At 45.4% G+C, this 10,675-nt stretch overlaps 2 protein-coding genes across 7 annotated transcripts; one reads left to right on the top strand and one right to left on the bottom strand.

Annotated features, from left to right (window-relative positions):
• The first annotated feature begins 224 nt into the window (after positions 1 to 224).
• Positions 225 to 3,606, top strand: LOC125552780 (putative serine/threonine-protein kinase PBL3). Its single transcript, XM_048716448.2, has 6 exons — positions 225 to 934; positions 1,427 to 1,779; positions 1,863 to 1,998; positions 2,107 to 2,243; positions 2,330 to 2,453; positions 2,995 to 3,606. Exons 1-6 carry the CDS (start codon positions 874 to 876, stop codon positions 3,447 to 3,449), a joined length of 1,266 nt encoding a protein of 421 aa, XP_048572405.1. The 5' UTR covers positions 225 to 873; the 3' UTR covers positions 3,450 to 3,606.
• A 308-nt stretch (positions 3,607 to 3,914) lies between these two features.
• Positions 3,915 to 7,493, bottom strand: LOC125552781 (3-dehydroquinate synthase). 6 transcript variants are annotated; one of them, XM_087518939.1, is made up of 10 exons: positions 7,337 to 7,493; positions 6,810 to 6,986; positions 6,502 to 6,671; positions 6,025 to 6,123; positions 5,840 to 5,908; positions 5,297 to 5,443; positions 5,078 to 5,167; positions 4,822 to 4,989; positions 4,667 to 4,742; positions 3,915 to 4,212 (listed from the first exon to the last, which is right to left on the bottom strand). In XM_087518939.1, exons 1-10 carry the CDS (start codon positions 7,425 to 7,427, stop codon positions 4,088 to 4,090), a joined length of 1,212 nt encoding a protein of 403 aa, XP_087375065.1. In that variant the 5' UTR covers positions 7,428 to 7,493; the 3' UTR covers positions 3,915 to 4,087. The 6 variants fall into 6 exon arrangements, with proteins under 6 accessions (XP_087375065.1, XP_087375066.1, XP_087375067.1 ...); XM_087518940.1 differs by having other exon boundaries at positions 5,303 to 5,443; XM_087518941.1 differs by having other exon boundaries at positions 6,810 to 6,980; positions 7,337 to 7,481.
• Positions 7,494 to 10,675: the final 3,182 nt, after the last annotated feature.

Genomic DNA, 10,675 nt, shown 5'->3' with positions numbered 1-10,675 from the left:
GGAAGTAGCAATCAACAACCAATTCATGGCAAAGCATATTTGACTGGTCTACCATTCTGCTTTTGCTTAAAGCCCCCTGTACAATCTCGGAGTTCACTTCCACCACCATCCAAGCGTACGTCTTCTCTGCACAGGGGTTAAAGACGGAACACTCAAACATGTCGAGGTCCTGCACGCAAAGTTGCCGCCACCAACGTGTAGAAGAGAGGGACAGGGGCGGAAGATCCCACCACTCGCCGCTCTCATTCGCAGCTCCGTTCCCACCTGAGCCCAGCCGGTCGGTGGCTGCCGGCAGCGACCTACTACTACCTCCGCTGCGCCCCTCAGCAGCTCCTCCTCCCACTCTGCCGCAGCCCCAGCTCGAGCGAGAGAGCATCTTCCTCCCGCGCGGCCGCGTCCGCCTCCCTCCCCTGCCCTGCCCCCGTGCGGTTCTTGGAGGCGGCGTGGCGGCTTGGCTGGCCGGCCTCGCCTCCAGTTGACCCGACTGACTCCCCCCCATTCGGTCAGCCCGGAGGAGGAGGAGGGGATTTGATTGACTTTTTGAAGCTTCTCGCTTGTTTCTCTCCTGGCGTTGCGGCTGCCGGCCAACGGCCTCAGCGGATTTTTCTCCAGTCTCATCCCCCCCTTCAAGTGGCGGCGGAGATTAGCTGGACCCAAAAGCCTCGCCAGAAACCGGCTGGGACTCTAGGGTTGGCTGCTCAGCTCAGTTATCCTCAGCGGCTGCTCCTCCTGATCCCTCGCGTTGCCCGCCATCTCTCTCTAGCTTTGCTGACTTACCCGGGGCGGAGGAAAGAGGAGCAGAGTTCGCCTGTGGATCTTCAGGAAAGGAAGCTCATTCATCTTCTTCCTGTCAGCTGGGAAGTAGAGGAAGAGATGGGGAACTGCATGAAGTCCACGGCCCGGGTGGATCACAGCATGAACACTAGTGCCGCCTGTGAGTGCCTCTCTTACTACTTTTACCCCTATTTTTCTTTGTGTCTATTTGTCAGCTTCTAGTACTTGCCTCCTGGTTGGCATCTTTTTTGTTCGATTGCTTGGGCTGTTTTGGTTATTCGTACTGGTGGTAGTAGTAGTTCTTGGATTTGGTTTGTGTTGAACTGAGAGGCGTACCATGTGTGGGGCAAAATTTGGATAGCATGTTGTTATGCATCTTACACTTCTGTTTCGGTGACTAGTTTTTACCTACTTTGTTCCTCTCTGGTGCACCTTCGCCTCTATGTTTGTCCCCCTTTATTATTAGGGTAAGCATAGCATATTAGCATGCTATGGTGCATGAACTGGAACATCAATTTCTTCTTAGGTTTGAAATTTCAGATAGCAGAGAGCTACTTCAGTTCACATGTTCAGTATCATTGTGAACCTGAAGATGTTGTTGTTGCCAATTTGTTCTTACACACATTTCCTTTGTTTCTTGGTGGGACATCAGATCCATCGAAAGTGACCAGCAAAACAAGCATGTCATCTGCTACTTCTGCGAGCAAGACCAACTCAACTCGTTCAACGTTTACTCTGCCATCTATAAGAGATCGCAGCGAGCCGCCTCGGACAGAAGGCGAAATCTTGTCATCGTCGAACTTGAAGGCCTTCTTGTTCAATGATCTTAAAAATGCGACCAAGAACTTCCGCCCGGACAGTCTTCTTGGGGAAGGAGGGTTTGGGCATGTTTTCAAAGGTTGGATTGATGAACACACTCTTGCTCCTTCGAAACCGGGAAGCGGTATGGTTGTTGCTGTCAAGAAGCTTAAACCAGAAGGTTTCCAAGGGCACAAGGAATGGCTGGTAGGTTCAAGACTCCTTACCACTAATTTTCTACTTTCCTCTGGCTATTTTCTTGTCTCCTGATGGTTCATTTTCCTGCTCAGACGGAGGTTAACTACCTTGGCCAACTTCACCATGCCAATCTTGTTAAGCTCATTGGTTATTGCTCAGATGGTGACAACAGACTTCTGGTGTATGAGTTCATGCCCAAGGGAAGTTTGGAGAATCATCTGTTCAGAAGTATGTTCTTTAATCTATATGAGTTTTATTGCTAAATCATTGATTTCTGACGTCTTTAATATTCATGTGTCAACTATCAAGTAACCAATAATGTTTGTATTCTTTTAGGAGGTGCTGATCCTTTATCATGGGGAATAAGGCTTAAGGTTGCTATCGGGGCTGCTAAGGGTTTGTCATTTTTACATCATGCTGAAAACCAAGTTATATACCGTGATTTCAAGGCATCAAACATTCTTCTTGACTCGGTATGGTTGAAATATGATGTTGACTCTGATTACAAGCCAACCTCTGGGGTCTTTTAACTTAACTTGTTACTCTTGATTCAATGCAGGAATTCAACGCGAAGCTTTCAGATTTTGGATTGGCGAAAGCTGGTCCAACTGGGGATAAAACTCATGTTTCCACGCAAGTGATGGGCACTCATGGATATGCAGCTCCAGAGTATATCGCTACAGGTTAGAAGATTATCTTTGTGTTTGTATTTACAAAAATGGGGCCATGTCTCCCTTTTTTGTTTCATGTTACAAAAATGGGGCCATGTTGGGTCTTCGCTCTGTATTAGCTAAACCTAAGTTGAATTATTTTCCGGCCTAAATCATCCCATATCTATGACAGAATCATGGTGAAGCCCTATTTGTTTAAAGTAGCATAATCATATCATGGTGTTCTCCAATCATGTAGGCCATCATGGAATTGTTTCCTGATTTCCCTTGATAGTCAACTACACTTGCCTTCTGTTTTGTCTACATTTCCTGATCCAGCAATTTCTTTGTTTTATATGTCAAGTCAAACTAATTTTAAATGTAGGAAATGGTCCACTCCACTTTATATTCCTATTAAATTCGAGACTGGCCATATTATTCTTGGATTTTATAAAATGGCAGTACATATGAACATGTATTGATAATATTGTGCGTAAGAAATAAATGAAATCTAAATGAATATGCATTGCTTATTTCTGGATAAACCCATTCTCATGTTCCTTAATATTCACAGGTCGCCTCTCTGCTAAGGCAGACGTCTACAGCTTTGGGGTGGTGTTGCTTGAGCTGCTGACCGGGAGACGAGCCCTGGACAAGTCAAAGCCAGGCATAGAGCAGAACCTAGTGGACTGGGCCAAACCGCACCTGCGCGACAAGCGCAGGCTGTACCGTGTCATGGACACGAAGCTGGGAGGCCAGTATCCTAAGAAAGGCGCACACGCCGTCGCGAACCTCGCCTTGCAATGCATCTGCAACGACGCCAAGATGCGTCCGCAGATCTCAGAGGTCTTAGAAGAGCTGGAGCAGCTCCAAGACTCCAAAAGCAATTTAGTGTCGCCGCAGGTTGACATCCGGAGAACCTCCAACACCGTCCCGAAGTCGCCAATGAGGGGCCAACCCTCGCCACGGCGCTCTCTTGGAGCGATGGCGCCGCCGTCACCGGCTTTTAGGACCGCGCAAGTGCACTAGAAGCACAGCTTAGAAGTGGGAGAGAGATGTATCCGTACGGCTGTACATTTGGTGGCGAGCTGTGTAATAGTTGTTTCTAGTGATGCTTCTTGCTCATTTGTAGGGTGTGGCACGGAATATGACTACGGCACTCTGCGATGAATTGTTTTTCACCAAATCTGAGAGGTGTTCCTAAACCCTAAACCCTCGTCGCGGAGCCGGGTTTATCATCTGCAGACATGATACTGGATGATTCCTTGTTGACATGACAGAAACTGTGGACAGGGAGCATTTCCAGGCTTGTCATGGGCTACCAAATTCGTCGCCCAATTGTGCTCGATAAGAAATTGACATGTTATCAGATAGGGTCTTGATGTTTTTTTTTGTCACAGCTGCATATTTCTCAGGCAATAGCAATTCCTTTGTCCAGATAGGGAAAAATATATACCTACTGGAAAGGACTCCCCTCTTGCAACATTATGCAACTGAAACAAGATAAAATGGAAAAATGAGCCTTGAATTTCAGGAATGTACATGTACTAGATGTACTCTTGGGTTTAGTGATGATTTGATGAACTTGCACAAATTTGTTGTGGAGAACAAAAACAGCAGCGATGGGCATGCCAGCCTGCTAAGGCGGGTAAATGGTACAGCGTGTCTCATTTCTCGACAATAAACTCCTGAATCTCTATTCCAGTGTGACGGGCGCCGCCCTGCTTCCTCACCAAAACTTCGTCGCCAACTTTCAGTGAAGTCACAGGAATAGCAGTCCTTCCACCAGATCCTACATCAGACAATCATACAGTTCGGGAGTAAGTTGGTCAAGAAAGACCGATGATAAACCTTGAATCCTTATCTGAAGTTCTGAACCTTAACTAAATCTAGGGGAGTATCAGAGAACTCAGCAAAAACATTGCACTGGTTGTACAATGCCCCCCACAATGGTTTTAAAGGTTTCCTTTTACTGCAAAACTTCGTACTCTGTTGATTTCCAGAATTGTATGAGGTTTCATTTTCTGGTGACACTCTGTACTGTGAATTCCCAGTGTTGGACATTGTATTTTTTTAAGGCAGTGTTAAAGTATAGTTAACTGTGTAGGCATTGGAACCGGAAAATTTCCTGTTAATCTACCGACACAAGTCATTCAGAAATAGATATTTTCTTATGGCTTGTTAGAATCACAAATCCAAAAGAACTTTACCACATTATCTTCAGAATATGTGCTGGGTGGGTTTACCTCTGTCAGGACCGATAAGTGCAACTGTCTCTGCATTTTGAAGGAAAATGCTATATGTACCATTTCCAGAGTTCTCCTGTAGCAAGTCCAGTAACGTCATGAAACTGAGAATGGATGTGCAGATACCATCAAAAGGAAGAACGTTTTTTATGTACCTTTGCTTCTACAAGGATGAGAGGCCTTGATTCAATCTTCACGCGGCCAACAATTGAAGTTCGCCACAACCCATTTTGATCAACAACGATTACTTCCCTACCTGATTGCAGCTCTGAGAGGTAGCTAGTCTTGTCCCCAGGGACTGTAACATATGCATGCACAGGCCCCTAAAAATGGAAAGGACATACGTAGTGAAGCCTGCTGTAATGCAATATCTGAGATAGCTTACTGCACTCTAAATGATTGATATCTTACTGCATTGACCCTGAAAGGTCTGCTAGCAATGTAGTTTGTCTCCAAGCACTCCGAGTGAACAAGGAACATTCCTCTTGCATAGGAACCGACCTGAAAAAAAATGGCATCCATCGTCACATCCATGTGTATGCTTTTAACCAATCGTGTGTAGTAGGAGTAGGATATTAGTAGTGTTGTTTTCTTTATATGTTCCTCGACAGTGAAAAGGTGAGAAATTACACAAACCAGAAGGCCTTCACCGGGTCGCATGATACTACAGAGGTCCACACAAACACGATCGCCCATACCAACAACTTCAACCTTTGATACAGTAGCCTTTGTCAACTGTAACTGGCTCTTTGCCTCGTTCCTTCTGTCAAAATAATCCTGAGTGATTAAAGGAGGAAAGAAATAACAACGGGTAAATCATACGATCAGATAGACGATAATCAGTGACCATAGCAAAATACTGCCTTTTGTATACTAAAATCTAGATATGTGCACATAGCGAGCAATATATCTAATTTTAAATGGGATCATTATTTGCCCAGACAGGGATTTACTTGTTACAGTTTTGCTAAAGCACATCTAGATGTGCCATAAGTATTGCACATCTAAGTCATATGTCATTGATCTTACATTAAGATTCGTGTGAATATTTTCTTTCTCTTTTTTCTTTTTCTTTTATGCTTGATTCACTCACTTAGATGTGCAATAACTAGAGCACATCTAGATGTGCCCTAGACACACCAAAGAAGTTCGAACAGAATTGTGATGAAATACCTTGAGTTTAATAATATCATCCATGTCCTCTACTTTAAGTACAACTCCATCAAGCCCTTGCTCCAAGGCCTGCAAAATGGGCATCATAAATTATGAAACAATCTCATCCAGTATAGTCACTGACAATATATAACATCATTATATGCAAGATATGCTGTTGTATGTCCAAATCTCTCCATAATTACCTCAAGAAAAACTTGAGCCTCAGTTGAGTTTGTCGAAACAGCCAATACAATTCCTGCACATCCTTGGAAGGCAGCAACTATATTTTCTGCTGGTATAACCTATGGAATTTGCAAAAGAGGACACCAGTTAGTGCTTCTTATGGGTGACGTGGGTTTGCAGAGTACTGTTTACAAGTTACCTGGCAGGCATGAAACAGCAAAAGAGGACACACAATTTCATAGACAATATCAGGTGTGTATTCACATATGCACACTCATCACAGATACAAGGGAGTTCTTGAAACACATAATAAGATGGTAAAGGATGACTAAAAATTTTAGAGCTTAGTATTGCAAGAGCTCAAGTATGATGGTTTATCTCACTGTGCCAGTTCAAACTAACATATATACCATGTAAGTCAGGACTTAAGAGAAAATTACAAATGGGTTAGAGATTCAAACATGATATGGTGATATTGAGGTGCTCGATTGTCTGACCTGCCAATCACCTCGGAAATGAATCACGGTGTTCTGTACTTCCACATTGTCTGGCTGTATGAGTTGCAGCCCACCTGGGGAAGAGATTTCAGAAATTGCAGCAACCTTTTGGTTCCCCTCATCGAAAATCTCCAGGCCGTCAATAAAGAGAGGATGGATGCGAGCAGTTGCTGCAGCACACACAGACACACTCAAATTTAATTGGCTTAGCGGTTAGGGCCTTCAGGCATTGGGTATCAAAGACATTCGTCCATTTCAACTAAATGACATAGTATCCCTGCTTGGAACAGCCAAAAATTTGCTCTCACATGACCAGTCCTTGCCGACATCTTTGGATCCAAAGAGGAAAGTGTTCCAACCCCTCTCTACGGCAGCCGTCATCACCTGCCGGTTCTCTGTCCATACCCAGACGGTCTTCTTTGACCCCCCTGGCGCAGCCGGAGCAGAGCACATCTTGATACACTGCAGGCGCAAGCGGGCTGATGCTGAATCAAGAATCCCAAATCAGGTTCAAATATCGCAATAGAAATCCTAAATTCTTCATTTGATACAAGATCTTAAGAGTTTTTCCAACTGTGAGCGGTGGGTTCCGAGGAACGGCTAATACTAGTGAAATCGCAGTGGATTCTTAGGGTTCCTGAGTTCTTGGGTTATGAGTAGGTACCAATGTGGCAACGAATCTGAAAGCCTGACAGCGAGTGTGAAATAATTTGACCCCAATTATGTTGTGTACTAGTACAAGATTTATAAGGGAAACAGATTGGGGGAACTACGCATGGGCAAGAACCCTGTAGTACGAAAACTCGCAAGAGAAAGAGAGGCGGAAGATTCGTACCTGTTCTTTGGGGGGCGAGGTGGGAGATATGGAAGGAAGCTAGGGCTTTGGCGGAGCCCAAGATGGAGGAAGAGGAGCAGGAGACCGCCATCGAATTTCTTTGGTGGGCGTTTCGGGGTGGGACATTTGATCATTTTCCACGGGGGCAACTTTGGCATGGCAAAAATAGGGGCAAAAATAGAAAATGATTAACTAATTAAAAATGGTATGTTATCAAATTTTCGCATGGCACCTGGAGAGGAGCCCATACCTCGAGCCTTTTGTTCCACGCTCACTCATTTGTACCCTCTTTCTCTAGGCGTGATGACTAGAGATCTTTTGCCACGCTTTTTCGACTGAGGGGTTGAGCGGTGGTACTCGCGGCAAACTGCCACTTGGTTCATCGCAGAGGATCAAATAGACAATGTTCAAGAGGAGGCTGTGTATGGACATGGCACAAAGCAACCCTCTGGGTCCTCCATTGATTGGATGCTAATGACCTTGGCCTGCTGACGACCTCTAAGTACTTCCCTAAGAGACGTGGAGCCTCATCGGCATCGAGGAGGCAATTTTGCTCGTACCATTGGGTATCATTGGTTACAGAGTTTTGGTTTGCTAAACATGTCTTTGGCGGCATTCTGGTGACGGAGACAGGGACCGGCTTTGCTGGAGTCCGATGTGGCACTTTGGGGACGAAGGAGGAGTCTCCTGGGAGAAGGCCATTTGGTGTGATTTTGATGACGAAGATGAAGACCCCATTTGCCGAAGTTGCTTGGTGGAGCTTTGGCGATAAATGTGAAGTATCCTCACCAGAGGTTGCTTGGTGACATCCCAATGTCTAAGACAGGGACTTAATTGATCGAGGTTTTCTTGGCGGCACCTCGGGATGAAGGCATCGTCTCCTTGATCGGCGGAGGCTTTAGGTGGTTTCCCGGTGAGAAAGAAGGAGACTCCTTTGACTGAGGTTCACTTTGTGTCCTTGTTTTTTTTCATGATGACTATGGGGCTTTGACACGTTCATTTTGCATCATATTTTCTTACTGTTATTTATAATGTTTTTATCCATTATAATGCTTTTTGGAATAATTCTAATGCATTTTCCCTCATAATTTGCAAGGAACACACCAAAAGGGGGAATTCCGGCAGCTGAAAATCTGGACCTAGAAAAACTATGTCAGACCACCCAAATGAGCTGAAACTTCACCGAGATTTTTTATGGATTATTTAAGAAATATTGGAGCCAACAAACACCAGAGGGGGGGGCACCAGGTGGGCACAACCCACCTGGGCGCGCCATGCCCCCCAGGCGCGCCCTGGTGGGTTGTGGCCTCCTCGGCCCACCTTCGGTGCCCATCTTCTGGTATATAAGTGGTTTTGACCTAGAAAAAATAAATAAGAGGAGGACTTTCGGGACGAAGCGCCGCCGCCTCAAGGCGGAACTTGGGCAGGAGTACTTTTGCCCTCCGGCGGAGCGATTCTGTCGGGGGAACTTCCCTCCCGGAGGAGGAAATCATCGTCATCATCACCGCCAACAACTCTCCCATCTTGGGGAGGGCAATCTCCATCAACATCTTCACTAGCACCATCTCAGCTCAAACCCTAGTTCATCTCTTATATTCAATCTTGTTACCGGAACTATAGATTGGTGCTAGGGTGACTAGTAGTGTTGATTACATCTTGTAGTTGATTACTATATGGTTTATTTGGTGGAAGATTATATGTTCAGATCCATTATGCATATTAATACCCCTCTGGTCATGAGCATGTTTATTGTTTGTGACTAGTTACCTTTGTTCTTGAGGTCACGGGATAAATCATGTTGCAAGTAATCATGTGAATTTGATATGTATTCGATATTTTGATGGTATGTATGTTGTTATTCTCTTAGTGGTGTCATGTGAACGTCGACTACATGACACTTCATCATATTTGGGCCTAAGGGAATGCATTGTGGAGTAGCAAATAGATGATGGGTTGCGAGAGTGACAGAAACTTAAACCCCAGTTTATGCGCTATTCCATAAGGGACCGATTGGATCCTAGAGTTTAATGCTATGGTTAGAATTTATTCTTAATACTTTTCTCGTAGTTGCGGATGCTTGCGGGGGGGGGGGGGGGGTTAATCATAAGTAGGAGATTTGTTCAAGTAAGAACAACACCTAAGCACCGGTCCACCCATATATCAAATTATCAAAGTAGCGAACACAAATCGAACCAACTGTTGGGGAACGCAGTATTTCAAAAAATTTACCTACGATCATGCAAGATCTATCTAGGAGATGCATATCAATGAGAGGGGAGAGTGTGTCTACGTACCCTCATAGACCGAAAACAGAAGCATTTAGTAACGCGGTTGATGTAGTCGAACGTCTTCGCGATCCAACCAATCCAAGTACCGAATGTACGGCACCTCCGCGATCTGCACATGTTTAGCTCGGTGACGTCCCTCGAACTCTTGATCCAGTTGAGGCCGAGGGAGAGTTCCGTCAGCATGACGGCGTGGTGACAGTGATGATGAAGTTACCAACGCAGGGCTTCGCCTAAGCACTACAACGATATGATCGAGGTGTGTAACTGTGGAGGGGGGCACCGCACACGGCTAAAAGATCAACTTGTGTATCTATGGGGTGCCCCCTCCCCCATATATAAAAGAGGGGAGGAGGAGGAGGACGGCCGGCCTCAAGGGGTGCGCCTAAAGGGGGGGATTCCTACTCCTAGTAGGAGTAGGTTTCCCCCTTTCCTAGTCCAAGTAGGAGAAGAAGGAAGGAAATTGAGAGGGAGAAGGAAAGAAGGGGGCGCCGCCCCCTCCTAGTCCAATTCGGACCAGCCCATGGGGGAAGTATTGCCTCCCCTTGTGGCCCTTCTCTCCTTTCCACTAAAGCCCAATAAGGCCCAATACTTCCCCCGGTGAATTCCCGTAACTCCCCGGTTCTCCGAAAAATACCCGACTCACTCGGAACCTTTCCGATGTCCGAATATAGCCTTCCAATATATGAATTTTTACCTCTCAACCATTTTGAGACTCCTCGTCATGTCCGTGATCTCATCCAGGACCCCGAACAAACTTCGGTCATCCAATCACATAACTCATAATACAAATCGTCATCGAACGTTAAGCGTGCGGACCCTACGGGTTCGAGAACTATGTAGACATGACCGAGATACATCTCCGGTCAATAACCAATAGCGGAACCTAGATGCTCATATTGGCTCCTACATATTCTACGAAGATCTTTATCGGTCAAACCGCATAGCAACATACATTGTTCCCTTTGTCATCGGTATGTTACTTACCTGAGATTTGATCATCGGTATCATCATACCTAGTTCAATCTTGTCACCGACAAGTCTCTTTACTCGT

Source organism: Triticum urartu, chromosome 4A (assembly GCF_056163025.1).
Source record: "Triticum urartu cultivar PI428250 chromosome 4A, HENAU_Tu73, whole genome shotgun sequence".
NCBI classification, from domain to species: domain Eukaryota; kingdom Viridiplantae; phylum Streptophyta; class Magnoliopsida; order Poales; family Poaceae; genus Triticum; species Triticum urartu.
This window is presented reverse-complemented; position numbering and strand designations above follow the sequence as displayed.

Coding starts and splice junctions, on each gene's coding strand:
- LOC125552780 (XM_048716448.2), top strand. CDS start 874: ATGGGGAACTGCATGAAGTCCACGGCCCGGGTGGATCACAGCATGAAC. Junction 1,780..1,862: donor AAGGGCACAAGGAATGGCTG/GTAGGTTCAAGA, acceptor TTTCCTGCTCAG/ACGGAGGTTAACTACCTTGG. Junction 2,244..2,329: donor CAAACATTCTTCTTGACTCG/GTATGGTTGAAA, acceptor GATTCAATGCAG/GAATTCAACGCGAAGCTTTC.
- LOC125552781 (XM_087518939.1), bottom strand. CDS start 7,427: ATGGCGGTCTCCTGCTCCTCTTCCTCCATCTTGGGCTCCGCCAAAGCC. Junction 6,987..7,336: donor CCTCGCCCCCCAAAGAACAG/GTACGAATCTTC, acceptor TTCTTGATTCAG/CATCAGCCCGCTTGCGCCTG. Junction 4,743..4,821: donor TCATCCTTGTAGAAGCAAAG/GTACATAAAAAA, acceptor GACTTGCTACAG/GAGAACTCTGGAAATGGTAC.